The sequence below is a fragment of the Prinia subflava genome, chromosome 1 (genome assembly GCF_021018805.1).
Source record: "Prinia subflava isolate CZ2003 ecotype Zambia chromosome 1, Cam_Psub_1.2, whole genome shotgun sequence".
Classification (NCBI taxonomy): Eukaryota; Metazoa; Chordata; class Aves; order Passeriformes; family Cisticolidae; genus Prinia; species Prinia subflava.
In genome coordinates, this window is record NC_086247.1 from 117,260,990 (window position 1) to 117,287,551 (window position 26,562).

Sequence of the window (26,562 nt, forward strand, 5' to 3'; positions counted from 1 at the left end):
CAGGGTTGTTTCTCCTCTTCCATTTTGGTGGTGGATGGGAGTATATGCTTAAATAAATAAATGCATTCTCCTTTTTAGATGCCTGTATCTGGGTCTGTCTCATAAAACTCAGAATTGGGAAAAAAAGATCCAAAAGACATACCTCTCTTCAACTGTTTCTAATAGGCTGAGTTTCAGAGAAGAACTCTGAAAGTGAATTACTTCAAACTGTTTTCTCATTTATTAATACTACTACTAAAAGTTACAGAACTCTTACAATGAAGTAAAATATTCCAATAGCAATTTTGTAATTATGTAAAAATATTTTATTTGCCAGCTTTCTTCTGTTACTACTCTAGAATTGTCTCACAAATGGGAAAATTATAATTTTATTATGTATATATACATTTTATATAATCAAATTTGAGATATGTCTATTGATTCAACTGAAGTGAGTGGTCATATGTTGTTCTGTAAGAATAAAATGTAGCCTTAAATTCACAGCTGGGTCATCACTCAGTTCCAGCTGTTTTTAACGTGACTTTTTTTTTTCCTGGAATAGTTTGCATTTCCCACAGCAAATTCCCACAAGGCTCATGAGACAGTGATATACTTATATATCATTATGAACAAAAACATAACTCTAATAATAAGGAGAATATTTGAAATATTTTTCAAGAAACCCTAGAATTTAAATAATGCCAACTATCTAAGTCACCAAGAAACTTTTCATTCTCTTCAGCAAGTGTTAATATCTCTTCGTATGAAAGTGTGTAGTATTTAAGGTCATAATATCTCAGAGTCTGAGGGGTTTTTTTTCCTTTAATTTCATAAATTTAATCATGTATTTTGTATATTGATATTTTTTCCTACTTTTTTATATTCAGAAAAAGATGATCATAATTTCAAAATAATTAATTGTAAAAATAATTTTTAAAAAAGCTTGCACAGATGAAGTTGTTAAAATACACCTTGCTCACTCAGGTGAAAATAGTAATATATGTACCTGAATAATTGCTGTCTTGCAAGGAAAGCATGTCTTTTGAGAATGAAGACTTGTTTTCTTAATAGATTTATGTACAATACAGAACCAGGTAAGTCACCCATAAAAGTGTTTTGTGGTCAGTGTAACTTGCCCTGAGTTAAAACAGCAGGGGAAGGAGAATAGATTTTTTAGAAAATAGATTTTAAACTTAAGAAATATATAAGTTCAAAATCCTATGATGTCTGTGTATATGTTCCATGTGATCATTGAAAGAACCAGCAAGTTCTGGTTATCTCTCAAGGCATGAAATTCTCAGACTCTGGGAGTGACTGGTCCCAAACTCAATTGGTTATACAATTTTAAGTATACAATTTAGGACAGATAGTTGTAAACCCATCTCTTCTACAGCTATGCAAAACTCATTTGTAGTAGATCTTACTTGCTGTGTCTTTACAGGACCTCAGAATTGCTCTGAGGATCTACAGCATGAGCTACATGCCCTGTAACTGCAATTATAGTTAAATTCTGCAATGGCCCAAGGCCTCCTAAATATGTTTCTGAACACAAAGTACACATGAAATATGCATTCTAGTCCTCATGGACTCTTCATAAAATGTCAGATACCAGGCTGTGTCTAGGCCAGGAAAATCTTTAAAGATATTTGTCCCTTTTCAGATTTTTTTCCATAGAAATAAAAAAGGTTGTAAATTATATAGAAAGGTTGTAAATAGTCTGACTCTTTAAAAAATCACCTACACACACACAACACTCTGAGAAGTTCTTCAGCAACATAGGTACTGAACATATTCCCTATTTCTTCCATGCTTTCTCTTGTCTGTCTTATATGGCTGAGTTTCCAAACTTTAAAAGGAGTGGCTAAAGATACTTTCCAACAATCTGCCAACAAATCGAAAAACAAAACAAAGCAGAAACCCAAACAAACAGCTACTGTCTTCTCCTCCCATCTTGATAACTTTGTTTTATAAGGAAAATCTGGAAGCAATGGTATAAATTTATCTAGGAACTGGTGAGTATGAACTTTTTGGTTGCTAATATATGCATTTTCTCAACCTTCCAGGATAAACCAGAATAGTCTGCTGCTCTGCATTTGCTCAAGAATCAGACTTTGCTTTTCTTTTTTCTCATTTTCATTCTACATTTATCACAAAGGACACTTTTCCCTCAGCTCCAGGACATGCCCTGTGCTTCTCTGAGAGCTGCTAGAATGGAACTGGCACACACACATGACATTGGTGCAAGGTTAAAGCAAGAGCTACAAAGATTGATATGTCTCTAAAGATTCAAGGCTCAAATACAACTTATTTGCTCAGATAAGAAGGTGAAAAGGTGACAGAGAGAGCATCTACGTGCTTACAAATGCAAAAGGGAACAGGGAGAGAAAGACAGCTTCTTTTTTGTCCCCTAAGTATTTAAATCATTGTCCACAGGCCAGGAGGAAAGGAGTTTCTCTTTGATGACGGCAGAAGAGCTTCAGACCCTTCTTACTTTGATGGTGATGAGCAAAGTCATCCTAGGGAGGAAGTAACTGAATCATTGTGACATAAAGACTTCCTCAATATGTTCTTCCTTTGGGCAGTGGGAATACTGGGGTAAAACTCTGCCTCAATCCCACTTCCTCCATAGATAGAGCTGCATGGTGCCTATACATCCTGAAACTATTTCAACTGCTTTGGTTGTTTTAAGTCTAGGTAGCTGTATGGTTATTTTCCCCATCCCAATATACTGCCTCCTGACAGGTATAAGAAGCTTTAAAATGAAAACTTGTCTCCTGAATATTCACTGTAGTAGCTTGAACAAACATGAAGTAGCTGAGACAGTAATTAAGAAAAAAAAATCAAAGTGCATATTGCAGAATTTCTTACAAGAGACCAGTGCTGCTCCAAATAGACATTTTCAACATAAAAAACCTGAAATGTATAATATTTGGCACATGGTATTTCACTTCTGGCACACTGAAAAGAACAACTCATCCCTCCAACAAATGATGCATAATCAAAATAAATCTGTCTCCTCAGAAATTCATATGGACCTAAGGATTACTAAGAAGCCAGAAAAAGCCAGACAGTTACACCATAACATGCATCTTAGTTTAATCTGTGTTGGCAGAAGGTGTAGTCCAACTTTTAATTCACATTATTTTGACAGTGAAGGCATCTTTGCAAACAGGCGGACCAACCTAAAACATGAAATTCTGTTTAAGAAAAACCTTTTTTTTTTTTTTTTTTTTTTTTTTTTTTTTTTTTTTTTTTGTGCTTTGTGAGGACTTGAACTCTGGAACAAGCTGCCCAGATAAGTTGTGGAGTCTCCATCCCTCATGCTATTGAGTACTTATCTGCATGTGTTCCTGGGCAATTCATTCAGTCTGACCCTGCTTTGAGAAGGGGACATTGGACCAGATAATTTTCCCACCTCAAATATTGTGTGATTCTGTGGTTACTATATGTTGCACACATTTTTATGATAATTCTGGAATAAAGTTGAGAAAATCTGTCCTAAAATAATTGCTTTTAAATTAAGAGTTCAAAATTTTCACAATAAAATCAACCAAAACAAAAGCAAATAGATTACCAATAAAGACTAAAGGAAGGTTTGTGGAATGAGTCAAATTAATCAGGGGATTTTTAGCAGTGACTATAGGAAATATACATCTACGTAACCTAAATTATTCCACATTAGCATGCAGATTAGACATCTAAAAGTAGTCACAGAATAATTTGTTTTCTTATTTTCCTACTGTCGCGGTGCCGCTACTAAGCCCCTTGGCTTCACCCCGAGCCAGCCCAGGCACCGGAGCAAGCGGAATCCGAGCCGCCCCTCAGCGGAACGAAGGGGTCAGCCCTGTGGGTTCTTGACCCTGGGAGAGACCTGAACGGCAGTAGGATAACTGAAGCGACGCGCTAAGAGCGAGAAAGGAGGATCCAGCCAGCCAGAGAAACCACAACTTTAATCCAACATAGCACTGTCCAGACCGAAGTGGAACCAGGCTGAACTGGAACTGGATACCGAACAAAGAAATGCACCAGCTTATATGCTTTCGGGGTAGGGGAGGAGAAATGGGAGTCCCTCTTTGCGGCAACCAATGGAACCTTGACACTTGGGAGATAAGGGGAAGGGTTGCAAGCCTTGAACCAGTTAGGGGATAGGGGAGGGATAACACAGTGGCGGGAAAAGGGGAAAAGGTAACATGTGACCAAGGGGAACTTATGAATTTCAATTAAGGGGGGGTGTACAGAACATACAGCATTGTACAGAACATACAATATAGGACCCACCAGCCTTTCATCTTTTCCACATATCTAAATCCTTCCCACTTGGTAAACCACCCATATATCTTTCAACTTCTCTCTGCCTCAAAACCCTCTTTCCTATATCCTTCTTTCAGCACCCTCTCCTTCTTCCTTAAGTCTCTCTCTTTAAATCCTCTCCCTCGTCTGTCCTTCTTTTCCTTGTCACAGTCCTTCACTGCACCTGCTTGTCTCTGCTTACACTGTCCCAACTTTCTTTGTGGAGTCCAACTGAGGTTCAACATACTGAAATGGGGAAAGTTCAACCATCCACACCACCACATCTCCCCCTTTTCTTTTATTTTTGACCCTGTGAGTTCTATCTCAGATATCCGAATTGAGGGGGGTCCACCAGGTGTTCAGAACGTGGGTATGATTCTGCAAACCACTGCTGTTGAGTAGGCCATTGTTCTCGAGGAAAGCTGCGCACTTCTTCCACGATGATTTCAAGCTGTTCAGCCTGCTCGTCCTCATCAACGAAGCTTTCCTCCTCCTCCTTGAACACTTCTGGGCCTACTTCAACGGCTACTCGGTGGACTTCAGCTTTGAGTGGTGATGTGGAGGAAGAAATCAAATTCTGCAACATCTTTTTCATTAGTCCAAGGCTGGCAATAGCAACAAAAAGCACAAAAACAATTAACAGAACAGTTCTAAGAATCGATCCCGTCCAACCCGAGATCCCCCATCCCTTGAATAAATTACTGAGCCAGTCCCCGTATTCTTGTTTGATGTCTCCTATCATGTTTTCCATTTGTTTGAGTGCCTCGCGAGTCCCCTTGGCCCTAGATGTCAAATTAAAGCAGCAGAGCCCCTCAAACTCCTCACACGAGTGACCGTGGAGGAGCAGGAGGTAATCGATGGCTGCACGATTCTGGAGGGTTGCCTGCCTCGTAATTTCCTCATCTTTCAGGAGGTTTGATAGGGCCCTAGAAGTCAAACGGGATTGCTTAGCTACCCAACATTCCAAATGGCCTAATTCTCCGAGGGTCTTAGCAATGGCGACCCACGGCGCAAATACTGTGATTGCGATGCCTTTAGATCTGCTCCAATGGATAATTTCCTCATCGCAATCGTCTGCCAATTTTTTGAGAGAGTAGTCTTCTCTCTTCTTTCTAGAGTGTGCCAATATATGTGCACCATTTGTAGAATTTTGTGTACCCCAATCCAAAATTTGTGATTTGTTGGGTGAAAACAATCCGAGGGTCCCAAAGGTGCACGGGCCTCCGGAGAGGTGAGAGGGGATACCTGCCCATGCGTGGTCTCCGCAAATCAAGAATGTTCCCCTAGGAAGCTGGCGGGGATGGGCAAAGACTTGGGCTGATTTTTGGGGAGGGATTGGAGGATAACTAAAGGACACAGCGTTACACCAATGAGTATTAAAATGGGCTTTGGAGGAGACAAAATGACGGTGGTGACGCTGGACATGGTCGTTGCGGATATGAAAACAAGATTCGGCTCTGGCGGAACCTAGGAGCTCCAGCTCCTGAGGCTCGTTTTCTAACTTTGGAAGACTTTTAATATAATTGTACCACGCGACGATGTAATGGGCATGCTTTAGGTTATGCTCCATTTTAGCAGCTTCTTGTCTAAGTTTTTGAGCATAACCTAGAAGCATCTTGGGCATCTCACGATCTTTAAATGGGATCCCCACGAGGCAGGATGCCATGGGATTCGCGGCACTCGCTTGGTTGAGACATATGTGGTCTTGGCCCAGTGATTTGGCCAAGACAGCCCAGACGTTCTGTTGTGGCTGGGGGACGAGCCACGCCTGGGCGATGGTCAGGAGACTGGCGAAGAGGACGGCTGAACTGATGGCAGTCTTGGCGCTCATGGTTGGACGGATCTAAACAGAAACTCAGAAAAACAAATCGTTACAAAGTGGGAAATCACAGAAAAAGGGGTCCTCCCAACCTTCTGACTGCTCCTCCTCTTCCTCTGAGTCACTGGACTCACGCCTTCTGCGGCGGAGAGCCGCGGAGGCGACTTGAGGCTTTTCGTTTTTCCGGACTTTTGTTTTTCTTTCGATATAAGGCTTTACCCATCTGGAGGGTATCCACTTCGGCCCGGCATCAGTGGAGACGCAGGCGTACCCGCGCCCCCACGTCAAAAGCGTCAGTGGACCCTCCACTTTCCCTGTTTCGGGAAACCTTACGGTCACCGGCGGATGCTGCTCACTCAGGTCCCAGTCGCGGTTGCTATTGAAATGCCGCACAACGGGCGGATCTGGTTTTTCATAAGAACAATTTAGGAAATTTAACACATAAAGTGCCCTTGCCAATCTGATTGATGGAGTTTCAACCTTCAGGACTGGTCTTTGCTGTTGAAGGACCCGTTTGACGTTCTGATGGGTCCTTTCAACAATGGCCTGACCCGTGGGGGAGTGAGGGATGCCCGTTTTATGCTCAACTCCCCATTGCTGCAGGAAATCTGCAAGCTCCCTGGAAGTATACGCAGGGCCATTATCTGTTTTAATTTCCTTGGGGATGCCCATGAAAGAGAAGGCCTGAATGAGGTGTTGGATGACGTGGGAGGCCTTCTCCCCTGCGTGTGCGGAGGCATAGACTACACCTGAGAAGGTATCAACGGACACATGCACGTACCGGAGCCTCCCGAACGCCGCCACATGGGTGACGTCGGTCTGCCAGATTTCACAACTTCCCAGCCCTCTGGGATTGACTCCGGCGTGCATGGTCGGCACGGAGTGGGATTGACACGATGGGCACGAAGCCACAATCGCCCTGGCCTGTTGCCGGGTGATACGAAATCGGCGGACCAGGGCTGGTGCATTCTGATGGAACAAAGCATGGCTGAGCTGTGCCTGTTGAAATATGTCAGGCAGTGGGGTCTTTGTCACAGGAGCAGCGAGAGCATCTGCTCTCCTGTTGCCCTCTGCAACAAACCCTGGCAAATCTGTGTGCGACCTTGTGTGCATCACGTAGAAGGGGTGCTCTCGGTGGGACACAAGCTTTATAAGCTTCGAGAGCTGCGCATAAAGCGCGTCGTTGGAAACCTGCTGTAATACTGCCTGATCAGCTCTGGACACTACCCCTGTAACATAGGCAGAGTCGGTAACTATGTTTAGTGGTCCGGGAAATCTCTCTAATGCCCTGACGACTGCGGCCAACTCAGCGACTTGAGGCGAACCCTCAACGATTTCAACATCACTGTCCCACTGCTGAGTTTCGGGATCCTCCCAGGTCATCACTGACCTGTGAGAAGCCCCGGACGCGTCTGTAAAAACGGTCAAGGCCTGGAGTGGTTTTACACTTCGGACACTCCTCAATGCCAATTCAAAATTTCCATCCAGATTGAACAATTTGTGGGCCGGCCGATGAATTGAAATTTGGCCCGTAAAAGAGTCCAGAGCGAATTGTAGAGCTTCATTATTTTGAAGCAGAGTTTCCAACATGGGTTTGGTGATCTGGCCCGAGGATAATTTGATGGGGAGATGGATGCACTCAAAGTCACAACCGGCCAACTCGCAAAGGCGCGTACGTGCCTTGCGGATCAGCTCAGCCATGATTTCTTGTGGCCTCGTAAGTCTCTTGGGCCGGTGGTGGCTAAGAAAGACCCACTCTATGATCAGCAGTGGATCTCTCCCCCCATGGCCCTTGGTGTCATGCTGTGTGGTGTTCGAATCCCACTGAAAAATGACCCCAAAAAGATGCGGGAGCTTACCCAGCACCACGAACCGAAAGGGTAAGCCGGGGTCACATCTGTGCGCCTGGCGTGATGACAACGCCTGTTGTACCTTCTCCAGTGCTTTCCTTGCCTCCGCGGTGAGCGCCCTGGGAGAGCTAAGCTCATCTCCCCCCTTCAATAAATCGAAGAGGGGTGCTAGATCCTCCGTGGAGAGACCCAGCCAGGGCCTCACCCAATTCAACTCTCCGCAGAGTCGATGGACATCCGCAAGGGTCCGGACTGATGTCCGGATAGCCAATTTTTGGGGAACAATGGTCCGCCGTCCGATTTCCAGCCCCAGGTATTTCCAGGGTGGCATCCGCTGAATCTTCTCTGCTTGCAGCTCAAACCCTGCAGCAACTAACAAATCTGTTACGCGTGTGAGGACTCTATCCAGTTCGCTTGTTGTTGGGGCGCAAATGAGGATATCATCCATGTAATGGTGGATGATAACCTCCTCCGCGGCTGCGCGCACAGGACGCAGCAAGGAAGAGACGTACAGCTGGCACATCACCGGGGAGTTCTTCATACCTTGGGGAAGAGCCCTCCAGTGATACCTCTTCCTTGGGGCCGCTCGGTTGATGGTAGGCACCGAGAAGGCAAAACGCGGTGCGTCATCCGGATGTAGGGGAATTTGGAAGAAGCAATCCTTCAGATCAATAACTGCCAGATTCCAATTTCGAGGCAGCATGGCAGGGGATGGCATTCCTGGTTGGAGGGATCCCATGTCCTCTATAACGTTATTAATTTGTCGAAGGTCGTGAAGGAGGCGCCAGCGCCTTCCGTCACTCTTTCGAATGACGAAGACGGGCGAGTTCCAGGGGGAATTCGTTTCCACGATATTACCCTTCTGTAACTGCTCCTCCACGAGCTCCTCGAGCGCCTTTAATTTCTCCTTGGATAGCGGCCACTGGTCAACCCACACTGGATTATCCGTTTTCCAATTCAGTTTGAGGATTGGGCGCTCCTCAGTGACCGCTAGGCAAAAAACCTGAGGGGGGTCTGGGATACTAATTGTGACCCCCCATTGGGACATGAGCTCCCTACCAAGCAGGGGCCGTTCATATTTGCAAACGAAAGGGCGCGTATATGCCAATTGCCCTTTCGGCCCCGTGAATTTCACCATGCGCGCTGATCTCTTAGCCGATTGAAAACCCCCTACTCCGGAGATATTCGCCGGCGCGTCCTCCAAGGCCCAATGTGACGGCCACTCCCGGGTGGGAATGACCGTGACATCCGCTCCTGTGTCAAAAAGAAGACCTTTATTAACGGACTCATCCCCAATGGACATCGTACATTGTATTATAGGTTTTTCTTCTGTGATCCGATGCACTGCGTTGACTGAAAGTGGCCTTTCCTCAGGGTAAACCTGATACTGATCTGGCCTGGTGTGTGGAATTGCCTGGGCCACTATTTGTCCCTTTGGGTGGAAAGCTGGGGGATGAGTGGAACGCAGCCAGACATTGAGGAACCTGGGGTCACCCTTATAGGTCCCCGGGTATACCTCAATGTCTTGCGGAGTGTATTTACAGTCCCCAACAACAATGAACTTACCTTTCCTTTGAAACGGCCAGTCCAGAAGGTCTTCGCAATCCACGCGAACTGGGTACCAGCTGGTATCTCTGAGGTGCGCACTGTGAGTGAGCCTCAACCTGTAAGGTTTACAAAATGGTGTTAACGTCAAGTCTGGGAAAGTTCCCTCCTGGGAAGGGTGAAGGAAATGCCAGTCCGAGATAGTTGTCTTGGTCCAGTGACCCCCAAAGGCGTTGACTGCCTTCTCTTCTGCACTGCCCACCCTGTTGGGGTCATCATGCCGGGTGGGCCCGCACTCCCCCCCTAGTTTTTTGAATTGTGTTGGGAGTCCTCCTGCTGCGGCCGAGGCTTTGCCAGCAAGTTATGCGGGCATTGGCTCACAAAATGCCCTTTTTCATGGCAGAGGTAGCACTCGACCCGTGCTCTGGCTGGGTTCGACGCTGCCGGCTTGCGGGCCTGTGGGCGACGAAGAGTCGCATCTTCCGCAGCATGCACCTGCCGAGTTCCCTGCTTGCTTGTGGTGGTCATATGTTGAAGCAGGAAAGGGACCTTTTGCTGGCAAACTTGCAGCATCACCTGTAGAGTCCGTGGGGGTTCTGGAGGGAGACTTAAAATCGCTTGTTTGCACACATTATTAGCATTAGCAAAAACAATCTCCTCCAAAATTCTCTTACGGGCAAGCCCGTCCGTTACTTGTATTTCCAAAGCCCTAGTCATCTTGTCCACGAAATCTACAAATGATTCTGTGTCCCCTTGCCTAATCTGGGTGAACGGCGGCAGGGGTGCACGAGGCTGCATCGTGAAAAAGGCTTTGCAGGCCAGGTCTCGCACCCTAGGCAAAACTGCTGGTGGAATGAGCAGTGCCTGAACTTGAGGGGACTCGAAGGAACCTTCTCCTCCCAGCAATTCAACAGTAAGGGGATTACCTCCCTCATCAATTGCTGGGAGTGGCAGGTGCGGCAGCTCTTCCCGCAGGGCTTGCCTAAATGCAGCAAGCCATAATTCAAATTCAGCCGGTGTCATCAGGCAAGAAAATAATTGCTTTAAATCTGCAGGAAGGGTTGTCGCAGCTGCTAGGTCTGCCTGAAGGAGGCCGCGGAAGTACGGGCTCTCTCTCCCAAATTCTTTGTGCGCCTTACATAAATCTCGAATTATAGTTTGTGAAAATGGCTGCCAATTCGGTTTAGGGTCGCCACCCCCGCGAGCCCTTCGGTAGGTGACAGGCGCAGCTGAGAGATGCACTTCCTGGTTTCCATCGCTGTTGTCTTCCGGTTCCCTACCGTGGGAACCGGAAGAGGCAGCGTGGGAATTACCATTCCAAGATGGCCTCCTTCCGGGGTGGGGAGAAGTGCCTGGCTCCGCCCCTAGGGCGGGCCAGGGGGCAGGAGTGGGAGGAGTGTCAGCGTGGGAAAAGGGAGGGACCGAAGGCGGGGTTTGGGCGGCCACAAAGGGAGGAGACATCGGGTATGTGGGAGGAGCCATGGGTGGAGCAAGGGAGGGAACAGAGGGGGCGGGTGTGGGAGGGACCAAGGGGTAAAATGGGTTGGGCAGATAAAAGGGGTTGGGCGGGTATGAAGGGGTTGGGTCAAGGAAGGGATTGAATTTCGGGGGAGGGGGACGCGGGGGAGGGGTAGGAGAACGGCGCGAACGGGCGCCATCTTGTGTGTCGCAGGCGCCATCTTGTGGCTCCTGTGACGCAGCAAGATTAAATCTAACTTTTGGTCGACAACTTGGGGAAACAGGGGAAGGGCTGCGTCCCCGGGCCGCTTGTCCAGGGCGACCCGAGGATTCCTCAGCAGTCCGGACAAGACTGCTGAGGCTGGGGGACCGGGAGTTCTGGCGAGAGCCTGGGCTGGCAGACCTAGGGTCTGCGGCTCTCCTCAGAATTCCCTTCCGAGGAACACGGGGATTGGGAGAAGGGGAACGGGAAACTGGGGCGGGCGGTCGCGTTGGCTTTTCATGCAGGGGAGAGCTGTTAGCGATCGTTTTAAATTTGACAATCAAAAACATAAAATCTTGGGGACATTTATCCGAATTGGCCGCCTTTTTTTCGATCGCCTCCCAGTAACGGGGGTTCCTTACAAGCTCCTCAGACGTGTTACTGAACTGCACGGAAAGCCACCGCACCAGCCGTTTTAACGAACCGCGGGAGAACTGAACCTTGTTCTCCTCCAAAACTCTAACAAGAACATAATAAACTCCTTTCTGGGTGGTCGAAAGCGAGGCACCCATCTCGCCGGTGTTGAAAAACCACCCTCACCCAAGACCGGACCAACTAAATCTCAAACAGAAAACCGTAACTGCCGCAACTTAAAAACCGGGCAACCCTGCACTCGCTAAAGCCACCGATCCTCCCGGCGCGCGGCACGCGCAACGTCCCCAAAAACCCGACTCTCTCCCAGCTCCGAGCCTCCCTCGAGAGCTGGCAGGAGCACTCGAACGAAACAAACCCGAACGAAAAGAACTAAAAACCGCCTGGGCACGACCAAACCGGGAGCGAAAACGAAAGCGTTAACCCCCCGGTCCTGCGCAGACTTCTCCTCGGAGCCCTCCCCCGTGGCTTGGAGAGGGGGTCCTGATCGCGTGCCCCCGACGGAGGGTACTTACCTGCGGTCTTGGGGAACCCTCAGCGCACAGAAGACTTCGCCGGGAGTGCTGCCGACGAAGCTGCCTCCTGGATCTGCGAGGAGCGCTCCTCCGAAGAGGCTGCTCGACTCGCAGCGGTGGGACCGCCCTGGATCTGAAACTCTTCGGTGCTCGCGCCTGGTGCAAGCACCGCCAATCCTCACGGGGACCACAAAGAGGGAAGACAAGAGCCTTCACGGAAACTCAAGGCTTCTCCTCAGTGTCCCATCTGGGGTGCCAGCCACCTGTCGCGGTGCCGCTACTAAGCCCCTTGGCTTCACCCCGAGCCAGCCCAGGCACCGGAGCAAGCGGAATCCGAGCCGCCCCTCAGCGGAACGAAGGGGTCAGCCCTGTGGGTTCTTGACCCTGGGAGAGACCTGAACGGCAGTAGGATAACTGAAGCGACGCGCTAAGAGCGAGAAAGGAGGATCCAGCCAGCCAGAGAAACCACAACTTTAATCCAACATAGCACTGTCCAGACCGAAGTGGAACCAGGCTGAACTGGAACTGGATACCGAACAAAGAAATGCACCAGCTTATATGCTTTCGGGGTAGGGGAGGAGAAATGGGAGTCCCTCTTTGCGGCAACCAATGGAACCTTGACACTTGGGAGATAAGGGGAAGGGTTGCAAGCCTTGAACCAGTTAGGGGATAGGGGAGGGATAACACAGTGGCGGGAAAAGGGGAAAAGGTAACATGTGACCAAGGGGAACTTATGAATTTCAATTAAGGGGGGGTGTACAGAACATACAGCATTGTACAGAACATACAATATAGGACCCACCAGCCTTTCATCTTTTCCACATATCTAAATCCTTCCCACTTGGTAAACCACCCATATATCTTTCAACTTCTCTCTGCCTCAAAACCCTCTTTCCTATATCCTTCTTTCAGCACCCTCTCCTTCTTCCTTAAGTCTCTCTCTTTAAATCCTCTCCCTCGTCTGTCCTTCTTTTCCTTGTCACAGTCCTTCACTGCACCTGCTTGTCTCTGCTTACACTGTCCCAACTTTCTTTGTGGAGTCCAACTGAGGTTCAACATACTGAAATGGGGAAAGTTCAACCATCCACACCACCACATCCTACCAGGGTTCCTAAATTCCCACTAAATTCCAGCATTAGTTGTATGTCATATGCAGAAATGAAAAAGCCATGCCACACTGTAGTTCAGATTTAGAGAATATAATTTTCAGTTTAATCACTTTTCCTCCAAAAGGACAATGGAACTTTGAACTAGTTTGCCAAGAAGTAGCTCATTGTAAGTTAGGATGTCTAAATAAAACTTCCATAAAACTATTTAAGAAACAGTTTATTAAAAAAATAAACCTTTCCCTGCATATTAAAAAGACCAAAATTTTGCTTAAAGTGCACAATTTTAGGAAGAAAAGGTGGTGAGCTGCTTCTCACAACAAGTGATTACAGATATTTAAGCAGATATATAAGCAGATGGAAAGCAGATTGTATTTCTACAGTAAACTTACAGGTAGGGCAAACATGTATTGTTGAAAGTAAATTAGCAATACTGAAAAACTGAATCCTTTAGGGATATTGTCATTTTGACTCAAAAACCAAATCCAAACCAAACCAAAGAAGTGTGAAAGTTGCTGACTGCCATAGCATTTCTTATAGACTGTCAAACTTCTCAGGCATGGGTTTTTCCATTTTTCTTATATGAAACAATGAAGCAGAAAACAGTCTGCTTCTCCCATTGGTTAATAGTGCTCTTTTCACTGGAAACTTTTATACAGAAGAAAAGCAGAAAAAACTCTGTTAAATTTGTATTTAGAATGACACATTCAAAAGAAAAGGTCACAGACGACATCTGACATTTGTGCTGAGTAAAGGAAAATAAGGTAAAAAGTGGACTTTTGCAAGGCACATTGGCACAAAGGACCAACTGAAGTTGTGCGAACAGATGAGATAAGATAGAGAAGAAAATGTCTGCAGAAAATCAGACAGCATTGGCTCCTGAGATTTGCAAATGTAAATATACAATGCACAAGAAGAAAGGGGCCATAAAATCAGAAGATAAAGTTCAGGAAGGTGTCATTGTAAAAGTACAAGGAGAACAAGATTTTACAGAAGAAATAAGTGATATCAAAAGTAGGAAAGACCGAGGAAGAGTCTGGAGAAGACTTTTGGAGTCACAACCAAAAGTGTGTGACAGTGTGCTACCATAAAGTACTAGTGGAATGTCAAAGGGTCAGACTTAGGAGAAAAGGAACATGAAAGAATTTTGTTAGATAAATTTTCTAAGGAGGTTGGAAATTAAAGTGTGATGGGATATAACTATTAATGACTCATACAAATTATAAAAGTCAGTTCTGGGCAGAAAACAGAAGAGAGACTGAAACAAAAACATTGATAAGGGAGCCTTTCAGGGGCAGAATAGTTTCACACTGAGAATGTCTGTATCTAGGTTCTCCTTTCATACACAGTCTTACCTCAAGAGATATGTTAAAAGGGAATAGAAAGCTGTATAATGGCAATTACCTTGTAGCAATAGCTCAGCTTCAACTACAAGTTTAAAAACTATTTGATTTTTAAAAGGGTAAATTCAGTAATCCTTGAAAAATTAAATCAATCTCTGAACATTAAAAAAGCTTTTTCACACATCCAAACAAAAAACCAACTCAAGTTTTTGTTAATTCAAGGTGCATTGTACATTCCTGATAGCAGTTGTGGGCTAAGTAAAGCAGCACCAATTGCTTCTAGAAGTTAAACATTCTGAAATTCCAGATATTGAATGAGTTGCAGAGATTGTACTGGGAATTCTTTTTTGAAAATAATGAGATGATATTCACCACTGGAGGATTAGTAAATCACTCTGCATAGGAAGAATTTTAATGTTCTTAAAAAAGAGCTGATATACCCCTAGATTTATTTTTATATAGTCAAGTGGATATACACAAAAATAAAATGATGAGTTTTAAAAAAAATATTTTGAAGAAATGGTTAAATCTTGTTCGTTTTCTCACTCTATTCTATAAAATGCTATAATTGTCAAAGCCCCATACCAAGTGCCACTTTCTGCTTCCTTGATGTTAATAACATTAAATGATTGTCATGGTTTTAAAATAAGTGTGAGGGGATGGAACAACCAAGTTTCAGGATGGTGCTCTAAAGAATACATCATGGAAGAAAGCCAAGTGTGAAGTGTGTGAAATGTGAAAGCCAAGTGAATATTGATTCATTGCTTGTAGCAATTGAATGGGCATTTGCTGGTGTAGTGCAGCCCTGCACAAGTGCATTCCTGTGTCAGCACACAGAAGAGTTAAAATCTGCTTAGATTTACAATTTGACATGAAACCACGTCAAAAGAGAGTCTTAATCCGTCCTAGAATAACCATGCAGCTACAAAATGTTTATCAGATAAACAATAGCTGACATTTTGCAAGTGATCAGCAATGTACCTATTTCAAGTCATCACTGGCATACTGAACATGATTTCTCACTGAGTCTGTCCTGAAAACTTGCATCCCTTGTACATAAATCATTAGCCTTTAGAGCACAGAGGTTCTGACAATCTCTCTTCTACATGGTTCCACGTATCAGGTTTCAATAAATAACTTTCCTAAAACTTTTATGAGAGTAAGGTTTTCTGAGGCTTAAGGAGAAACAAGGTAAAAATATTTTTCATGCTTTTATTTTTTAATTCAAGAGGTAGCAATTGGTTGAAATTGAGTGTAAGGAAAAGCAGCAAAATGTACTTGTGTACTACTTGAAAACCATTTTTCAGTCTTCTGGCTTAGAAATTTTCAAATATATTCAGTGCAAAAAGTGAAGGATGCAAAATTCCTCACTGCCCCAAAACCTAATATTCAGGGCTTGAAGATTAAGTAAAAGATGAAATTATCTGTGCAAATGTACACAAGAGGCAAACATTGTAAGCATAAGTGTTGACTTATAAATATTAATCAGCACAAGAGAGCACAACATTTTACAGTTTAAAGTACTAAAATTTCATAAAAGAATACCAAATTACACACCTCTGTAACTGAAATATAACTTTTTCGTTGAAAAAAAAGAACATTTAAAAGCAGAAAAAGTTGAATATTAATTGTTCCCCTACTTTAGAAATCCACAAAGAGTAAATATGTTCTAAGGGCCATAACTATGTAGTTTTTGAGATATGCAGAGATCAACGGCTACCACGGGGTGAACAATTTAAATGGATCCCAGAGTAGTACCAGGTTGGCAAATTCAAAACCAATGATTTTTTAAAGAATTCTGAGAGCTACTCTTGGTGTCTACAGATAAAGTCTTTCTAAATAGTTCCTTTGAGATTGAAAAATTACAAAACGGAAGTATTCTCTATACCTTTAAAAAATGCAAATCTGGAATAAATTCACTGCCTTTGATGCACAAGCAGATGATCACTGCATAGCCTTCATCCCTCTACACTAATTTTGCTTTGTGTTAGCAAAATTTAGCAAACCTTGATTACACTACACAGTAAAAATTATTTTATGGCAGTTGTGAGCCATTGCCACAGGACAATTTTCCAAATTCATGGAAAAGAATCTTTGCAGTGTTTCCTTTACAAAGCAAATAAAAGTGAGAATGTATTTCTTATACTATTGGATAATTCTGATGGCATAATAAGTCTTGTAACTTAAAGTGTAATGAAAATGAGATGACACAAGAAAATGTATGCTTATCAACAGGCAAAATAATTTTTAAAGTTGTTTTAAATTTTGCTCATTGGAAAACATGAAAAAATACGTTAGTTTTCTCTCAGCAAGCTGAAATCAGATGCATAGATGGAACTTTTGAAAAGGTCTAGCTTTTCCAAAATACCAAAATATACCTATGTAAATACTGAAAGTAAATAAATCATGGTACATAAAAACAATTTTAAGTTTTAGGACAAAATACTCTGTCTCCTAAGTTACAGAACCTGCAGCAATATGTAGATAGTGAACCCAAACAGATTATCTATCATTTCATGTCATATATTAATTTCTTTGGAAAACGAAGAGGTATTGAATAGTGTACATGCAAGACTAAGCTCATGCAGGTGCAATCCTTAAAAACATATAACTGTTCGTGCTTATCAATGTTTTTGCAATTCACACAAACCTTCCTTTTTGTCTTCTGCAGCAATCTTCACTTTTGTGTCTGTTATATCTTTGAAAGAGGCCAGGAAGAGTACTACATCTCCTTTTTCATTCTTTATAGGAACAATATCCAGTAAGCACCAGAATGAAGACCCTGCAAGGAAAGAACGAATTTAATTCAAACAGCTGTCTTTTAGCAGAGAGAGGGGGGAAAAACGTGAACTGCTTATTTAGGAGGTCAGTAGTCAGGGAATCACAGATGTTCAGCTCATGTAAATCACTTTGCCTCATTGGCTGAAGCTCTTTAATACTGCTTTCTCCAGATGAACAACATTAATTTAAATGCAAAATTTATCTACAGGGATCATTAATAGAGTTTAATGAAGCTGCTTACTCCTCTGAAACCATGCTTTCCTTTGAACTCTCAACTGATGTTGCTTATTTCCTGGAATGGCTTTCACTTTGTTAACTTGGCATTTGAAGTACTCATGTCTGCTATAGAATCATTCTACCTTAATCATCTGACTTGATACTCATTAAAACCTCTTGACAGAAGACCTGATAGTCAGAGCATCATTCTACTAATTTAGAGATATTTACACTAATCAGATATCAGACTTAGAGTAGAAATATGCACAGACAGATATATAATATCAGACATAATCTCTAAAATTACTATCAGCTGTCTTTAATTTCTTTGATGTTCACCTTTTTAAGACTGAAGTTGGACAAAACTGAGTTTGACAATATTTTTAATTCTGGTCAATCTTTCTCTGTCCACACCTGCTACATAATGATGTAGTTTATACTAAATTCTTACTGTTTACATTACATGTTCTGTTTGCAAGATATGTTCAATTCCAGTGACATAATTCATAACTTCCCTATCAACACCACTTGGAAGAAGAAAATATTTAATGCTTAGATGCAAACATCCTAGATCCCACTTCCATCCATTCTGGGGTAACTCAGGCCAGAAGCAGACTTTTTTCTCTTTCAGGTTTTAGGTATCCATGCTAACTACTTCCATCTGCCATCAGCCTACTAATTTTATTTATAAGAGCTAGAAGTACCACTAGAGAGTTTAAAATTTATTTTTTGTACATCTTTACACTACCACAATCTACTGCTTCACAACATACTATTTTTAGCATTCATTTACAAACAAAAGCCTACTTAAATTCATAAAAAGAAACAGGACTAGCTCCCTGGACCACTGCTGCCCCAGCTGACTACTGCCAAATGATCAGCTGAGCTTTGGAGGGCTCCTTAGGAACAGCAAGCAGATTAGCCACTTCCTGCTGTGCTGTCTTCTGAAGTTTCCAGTTTTGAAAAAGAACTGGGCACAGAAAGGTCACAGTTAAGTTTTCTAATTTGGATTTTCAAGTGGAAGTTCCCTGGCTGCCTTTTGAACACTGTAGATGAGCATGATAGGTGAAAGAGCAGCTTTTCTTTTGAAGGACCAAGACAGTTAAAGGTACAAAAATTTGCTTCAAAGGAAATTCATCTGGCCCTCTCTGTCCCAGTCAAACTCTTCAGGAGTCACACAGGCAGCTTTGAGACTAACATTACTAGTTCAGCAATCTGGCAGCTCTTCCACTTAAGCTATTTGAAGAAGGGACAGGGAGAAATTGGAACAGGAGGAAAGAAAATTGGAGGACAGAAAAACCTTGTGGAAAGAAGCAGATTGGTTTTGTATTGGGTTTAAGTATTCTTATTCTGATGTTTGAAGACAAAGCAAGAAAAGATGTTCTTTTAAAAGAATGTAAAACCTATGTCAGAATCAGAAGCAAGACATTTCTATTGTTCTTTCTCACACTTTGATTTTTTTTTTTTTTTTTTTTTTTTTTTTTTTTTTTTTTTTTTTTTACAGATTTAACTGTATTAAAAATTCTGGGAAAAACTGCTCTGTAGCATTACTGTCAGAAATGTTTTAGAGAGCCATCACCTTCCCAGTCTGAAGTGGTCCATTCAAAGAGAAGAATCATTAAGAACCTGTACTGTTTAAAAGTAGAAATAATAGTCTTTACAAAATACCATCATAACTTCTAAACTGGTCAAACTCCTACTGGCAAAATTATCTTCTGCTCGGCTGCATTCTAGCAGTAGTTTCAGTGGGCAAGAAGTGGTCTGAACTCCTAAACACCATCAAGAAGGCCAATGGCCTTTTAAGAAGATGTTTCTATCTCTTCCAGATGTGGAAGCATATCTTACTCTTTTCGATTATGTGTCTTTTCTACACACACACACATACACATACATTAGCCATTAAGGCCTGAAAGAAAGTTGCAGACATCAGCCATTTCAAACAAACCTGACTCAGTTACAGTAATATTGTCTGAAATGATAGATTTGTAGGTTTAAAGGAGTTATTACAACTTGGTTAATCATTAGAGACGAATTGATTTAATATTTAATGGTTTTATGCATTGGCTCTTTTGTATAATCAAAGTAAGTGCATTTGAGTTCTTTACAGGTAGACGTTTGTCACTGCACACTGGTTACTGAAATTGTTCTGCATCCTGTCATAATTTCGTTTCTCTCAAACATATTTTCTTTCATTTTCTTTTCTCATTCTCGTTCTCCTTCTCTGTAAATATATCTGAAAATATTTTGACAAAGCAAAGTAAACATGCATGAAATATGGTGTGTGCCACTAAAGAAAACACATATCCAATACATGCACAAGCTACGCCTCTCCTGAAGAGTTACAGAATAATGTCCTGGGTTGTCAGTCCCATCTGCATTTATACACTGAATCTTTAGAAGTCCTAAATCTGAGCTGGTTTGTTTGGTGGGGTTTTCTGTCTTTTTTATTTTCTTTGTTTTTTCTGCTTTTTCTCTGAGAGGAGCAAATAAATATGAAGTTGTTTTAGGAGCAGGTGAGATGATCTGTTTTAGGTCAGGACTAGGTCAGTATAAGGTTGCATTCTGTCAAGAACAGAAGACCTCTCTCTTTCACTGTTGAGGACCATCCTTGGAAAAATAAACTGCAATGCAATCTGCTACATAGCTTTTACTGAAAGCCAGTATCACATCATTCTATAAAAACCAAATGCAGAACTTTCTCTTCATCAAAAAAGTAGTGCCCTATTTTGTTACAGTTCTTTTGAATGCAGTCATCTGTGAGACAGAAATTCCTTCCTTGCTTCAGATGGTGCATACAAAGGTTTTCTGTATTGTCAAGAGTCGTCTACCAAAGAAATTTCTTTTGGAGGTTTATTTATATACAGACTCTTCTTATTGCTTCAAGCCACCTCTCTTGGAGAAAGAGTCTAATCTTTCTCTTGCATTATGAAGTGAAGGGTCAAAATATATTTTAATATCCTCAAGGCTTATATAAGCATATCACAGGGAAGTAGAAAAGAAACCAAATGAAGCATAATCTTATCACAAGGCAATTTGGCTATAGTCCACCTTTTATATATACAAAAAAAAGAGAGTGCTTTATGGTCACTCTCTCAACCACCCTTTCTACCTTTCCTCGTTTTGACAGCTAGAAATCTGTCCTCAGACTGAAATCAAAACAAGGGTCAACAGACCATGGCATTTAAAAGGGAAATTTTATACAAAACCCTGCCATTAGAATGCCAGTATCCTTCAAAACCAAACCCTCTTTTCACTAGAAAACAAGGCCAGCATAAACTGTGGGACAGACTGAGATCATTAGCTGTGCTGATGAGCTGTGTGTTCTCACTGTATGCTAATGCATAATCTGTAGTCGTGCCCATCCCAGACAGAGCCCAATGAAACATTAAGAATGGAAATATCTTTGGTGGATATTTGGGTATTGCAGAAGTTTCATAATTGAGATATGGTGTGGGATGATGGCCTGCAAAGTTTATGTAATTCTTTAACAAAATAAACTCTGCAGCCATCTTGTTAAAATTTTACGTAATATTTTTTAGTCATACATATATCTAAGAAATACTTGGAATGAATGCTACTCATGCCAAGCTATGGCTTCCTTTTGCTCTTGACAGTCTGGGGATAGTTTTGTCCAGGAAGAAAAGCTTAAGGCTTCTTTTTACATTTCAACTTGTGTGGTCATATCAACTTCAAGACCTTCAATTCCTCAGGACTTTTTTTGCCACAATGCTTTCCAGAAGGACAATGATCCTGTTTATACTGTCCCTTCCATCATTCAGGGGCCAGAAATAACAAACACACAAATTTCTGTGATCTATCTACACTTGTCTGCGGTGCAAGGAAGAAGGATTAAGCTCTTTTTTGAAGTTTTGAATCTGCACAATCTCAAATTAAGCAAATGCAATAGTTCATAGACTAAGAGCCCAAGCATCTGAAGAAAAAAAGAAAATTTAAATGGTTTGCATACTAAATATAAGTCCTGTGGCACAAAGCAGTAGCTCTTCAAGGAATAATTACATAAATGCATAATAGGGCAGAATTAGGCTTCACAAGACATTGTAAATTTGGAATATTTGTAAATTTGTTTAAGTAGGTGACTTAGTAAACTAAATGCTTTTGTAGGGAGATGCAAATCAAGCCTTAAAGAAAGCTACTAAAACACATTACCCCATTTCCAGGGATTTATGTAGAAGACAAAGATAAAAATATTTTCGTGTATCTAGCTGTAATAACTTGTCAACAAGACTGATGCTAAACCCTCAGCGTTACAAGAGTGTCTCATAGGCAGTTGCTAATTATTAATAAAATAAACCTGCTGCTGGATGCATCATAACACCAGAGATATTTGAGCCTGATCATTTCCACTTTTCCATCATAGAAAGTGTGCACTTCAGGACTGACAGACCAGGATGCCAAAGACTTTGTCTGAGGAAACCAAACTCTCTTTCCTCAGCTTACCCAAAAATTCCCAGCCTCACTGTTAACACATAATTTTGAAAGTTATGTGGTTTTGACAAGATGTCAACATTTTGTTGATGAGACCAAAATGCAAAGAAAACAATGCTTTAAAAATTGCAACTGGACTGAACAGAGAAGGACAGGAGCTGCAAGAATATTATAGCTATAAATTCAATTACTTTCTCTTTTGTAAATATCATAACTTTGACAATGATCAATTAATACAGCTGATGCAAAGTTCTGGTGCTTTAAGCAAATTATCACCTCGCTCTTCTCCATCATTTCTGCAAAAATCGAATTTATAAGTTAACAAAATCTATAATTTTTTTCTTGAATTCTACTATTGCCAGCTTATCTGCTACATCTAGTAACATTCTTTGGTCAGAAAAAATTGCTAAACTAAGAACTCATATGGGCTATGATGAAACTGACTTATATGGGAACAGGTGGTTGTGTTGACATTTTCATACAAGTAGTAAAGACTCAAGAACTTGTTTCCCCTACTTCTGTGTGACCACCAGATCATGCTTGTAACCTGGAAGTAAGTCTCCTTACAAGTTTTAACAATCAATGTAAATTTGTTCCAAAATGGATTTGTAATCCATGAATGTATCCAAAATGGATCCATTCCAAAATTTATTTCCATTTCAAAGCAGAACACAGTTGTGTCCCAAGCATTTGGTAGATGAAAGGTGATAGTAAGACACTTTAATAACAAAGCAAAAATTGTATTTCAGTATGAATAAGTAGAGAATTTTTAATCCTGTGGAGCTGATTTAAAACTTGTTAAAAAATAGCTCTCCAATCCTATGCATATCCTACGGAATACCATGTGCAATTATTCAAATCTATTACATCTCATCAGAGATACACAAATCCATCCCTCCATGTCCTCCTAGCCTTTCTTTTCTGTGCCCAGCTTCAACCTCTGCTCTGCTCCTTCTGCTGCCAGGTAACCCATATATCACACGTCTCACATGGCCCGGCATGTCTAACGTTCTCTGCCAGCTCTGCCATGATGGAGAGATGAACAGAGGGAAAGGATGCCCTAAGAGAAGACCCTTTTCAGCACAGCAATCTCCTATCCCTGCCTCTCCTGAAAACTGCCAATGATAAGCAGAGAGAAGCTTAATTGACAACCCTGAAGTTTCTGTTTGTCACTTTTTGGACACAGACTGTCGGTGCTATGGCAGCTCCTAGTCTGAGTGCATGTCTTTTCCAGCCTTAGTGGAACAGTGTCTGTATGCAACATCTAGTACAGTCTGCAATGAGTGTTTTATGCAAACTAATTTATGAGCTCCAGCACATCTACATTTCAGCTTTGTTTACTCAGCTTTCTGGTCTCTCCTTGTATAGCCCCACTATCTTCCATCCTTAATGACACCTTTTCAAAATCCTCTAGTTACCCTGGGTTTTTCTTGAACAAAAGCAGAGAACTAAGCAATGCCTTTTAATGCCATGTGAGATACATTAGGTGTACCACTTTCTTTTTGTCTGCCCTAATTTCCTTTTCCTATCTCCATGCAGATTAGAAAAAAAAATGACATTTAGGGAGATAAGTACTTCCCCGATGTAATACATTTACTGGTTGCAGTTATGACAATTAGCAAAACACACAGGATTATCTAAAAACTCATTTAAGTCAGTGAGATGCATTCTGTTTAAATGCAAAAAGCTTCAGGGTAGACTTATAAACATTAGCAGTCTGCAACTAACTTTCCCTCCCCCTCCAAGGATAATCACTTTGTCACAGTTATATTAGTACAGGGCATTCAGCATTTCTCAACCAGCTCTTGGGAAAGTACTAATTGAGAAAATCTATTCATATAAACAAATATACAGTATCTATCACTAAAATGAAAACTAATCCAACCAAACAAAAGCAACAGAAAACAAAACAAAATACAGTTTTTTCAATATCTTTATACAGACTGCTTCAGAAATAGGCAGGTTTGATCCTCCCTGATCAGTTTAGTCTTTACTTCATTGCTTTCAGTCAAGCAATTTCCAAATAAGCCAAATTTGCTTTCCATTGATTACTGTATTTTTGAAATTGATTGTTAAAGCTGTGTTTATAGCCTATGGTCATTCCTTTTGGACTTTCAGATTCAAGATGCAGATATAATCACAACAGTAAATGTGATTTCTCAGCCTACTGGGGGATGTACTTCTGAAAAGAAGGCAAGAATTTTTTTTTTAAACCAGGATGATCTCTCATATACATTATATATGTCTGGACATATATTTGCATATATATTTGTATATATACATATATATGAATAAATACATATTTATTATTTTGAAATTATATATTATATTTTCACATCTGAAAGAGTTAAAGCACACATTTCACTTAAACATAGCCACATTTTCGAATTACATTATTTTGCTTCTAAGCTCATTATTTTATTATGTGAAAAGAGAGACTTCAATGATGTGAAATTTACTGTAAGCAAAAAACCCAGGAATCTCCAAACAGACCACTACACCTATAAAGAAAATTTCACATTTTTAGTTTCAAAAATTAAGTGATAATTATATAAATTAAAGTATCTGCAAAATATTTTTGTGACCCTCACTCTGGAGTCTCTGGCAGTGGCAGCCCCTAGAAACAGAAGGCCTGGAGTCTGCAGAATGGGAGATCTCCCAGCACTGGAAGAGATGCTGGCTGCAACCTCCTACTTGTGTAAAGTTTTCTAAAGACATGACAAAGAGGAAAAGGGCATTCTGCTGGTTACTCGTCCACTTACATGGAAAGGCTACATTTTAGAAACTGATCACTTTATTTTACACTGCTTTTCCCACAGGGATAGGTCAGATAATATTTTGCTCTATAACCCTTCTCTTATCTGTTAATATTATTCAGAAGTTTTCAGCCATGATTCAAGAACTTGAGTAGTTCATATGCAGTCCATGGACACCTCTCTGGAAGGAGGAGGCTGAGATGGGACCTGAGATGGAGGTGAGTCATGGATCTGAACTGATAATTCCTTCCTGTCAGGTTGGAGGTGTTTTGTACAGAAAGGTTTTGAAACACACTGAGCAATTATGTAACATGGCAGAGGATTAATCTTCCAATTCATCACTTCAGTCCATGTGAGCACGTGCTTAAACAGTCTCTGAGCCTGTCCAATGAAACAAATGATAGTAACCCCAGTTGGAAAGCAGCAGGTTTTAACCTTCTAGTTATTTAACTGCTCTATAAAATCAAACTGCTTTTGCAGTTCCCTACCCAAATCAGTGAGAGGGTTCAATAGACAGGGCTTACTTAAGCCTCCTACCACCTTCCAAGAAACTACACAGCTAAAGCAAGAATGCGTCACAACATCACCACAAATAATCTGCATCATAATCCAGAATGTGGATTTCGGGATCAGGGAGGAAATAAGGAAATGTCAGCAGAAGAGAGGCATATGGTCATCTGGAGAAATGATACTTTGAACTTTCGTTATCCAAAGAATAGCCTAATTCGTGACGAAGCACAGGCACCCAAGTCAGCTTTTAGCCAAAACTTGATTTAAATATCATAAAAATAAAAGGCAGCAGACTCAGTGTGGCCATAAAATTGTGAGAAAAATCTGAAGAGAAGGGTGATTAGTCAGATGTTTTATGAACATCCTTCTGCAAAATAAATACCAATATCTCTTACTAAAAATGTATGTATTAAAAGTAGCACAGTGAAATGTCTTTTAAAAACTAAAAAAAGCATCCAGGAGCATTCATACCAGGTGCAGCTGAAAGCCCAGGGTGCCTGTGTGGAAACACTGATTGCATCTGTTAGCAGTGAAGGGCATCAAGTTGTAGCAATGTAACAAGTAACAGGAAAATTTCACACAGATTTATTTACGCATCAATGTGGTTTTAGAAGAGCAAGACTTTTCTCAGTGAATTATGTTTTTAATACATCATGTTGCTACTGAAAGAAGCTATTAGCCAATATCACCGTGAATGCCATCAGAATGAAGTATCAGCACTGTCAGTAAGCTGAAGTCTTGTTGATGTCTCATTAAATTCTAGGAAAAGATCTCAGATGGTTTAGATCACATTGCACATTGCACAGGAGATTTTTTTGCCTTTTTTTTCCCCCTTCCCTTCTAACTGAAATTCATCCCCTTGTTTTGTCCTCTTTCAGTCTTTTGTTGACCACTTCACCCAAGTCTCTGCAGAGTTTAAGGCACGGCACTACAGAGGAGCATAAGCCTGCTCTGTCTTCCTCTTCTGCTGCAGGGACTGTCTCTAACACACCAAAACATTTCAGAGGTACACATCACCTTTCATCAGAAGCCATAGGTCAAGCAAATGAAGGGTTTGGAGAGAAAGGAGACAAAAATACCCTCTTCTGTGAAATAGAGGAAAATAAGGACCTATCCTCTGTCTATATTCTATACTGCTTTTTAAAGTGGAAGACTTCCCAAAAATCAGTAAAATTTCTTAATGATTAATGAGTTATATGAAAGGGGGAAATTAAAAAAACAAAACAGGAAAAAAAAAAGAAAAAATAAAGAAAAGAGAAAAAGAAACAAGAAAAAAAAATTATTTTATAAAGTTGCAATTTAATTTTTATGGGT

At 41.6% G+C, this 26,562-nt stretch overlaps 2 protein-coding genes across 2 annotated transcripts in view; both read right to left on the bottom strand.

Annotated features, from left to right (window-relative positions):
* Positions 1 to 26,562, bottom strand: part of KCNH8 (potassium voltage-gated channel subfamily H member 8) — a 186,389-nt gene that overhangs the window by 96,669 nt on the left and 63,158 nt on the right. Inside the window, exon 3 of the mRNA XM_063409196.1 lies at positions 17,190 to 17,321. Within this exon, the coding sequence (XP_063265266.1) occupies positions 17,190 to 17,321 (132 nt within the window). The remainder of the gene's footprint in view (positions 1 to 17,189; positions 17,322 to 26,562) is intronic.
* LOC134556836 (uncharacterized) lies at positions 4,492 to 10,753 on the bottom strand. Its single transcript, XM_063409211.1, has 2 exons — positions 9,505 to 10,753; positions 4,492 to 6,112 (listed from the first exon to the last, which is right to left on the bottom strand). Exon 2 carries the CDS (start codon positions 6,098 to 6,100, stop codon positions 4,589 to 4,591), a length of 1,512 nt encoding a protein of 503 aa, XP_063265281.1. The 5' UTR covers positions 6,101 to 6,112; positions 9,505 to 10,753; the 3' UTR covers positions 4,492 to 4,588.

Excerpts from the sequence above, each read along its gene's own strand:
- LOC134556836 (XM_063409211.1), bottom strand. The coding sequence starts at position 6,100 with ATGAGCGCCAAGACTGCCATCAGTTCAGCCGTCCTCTTCGCCAGTCTC.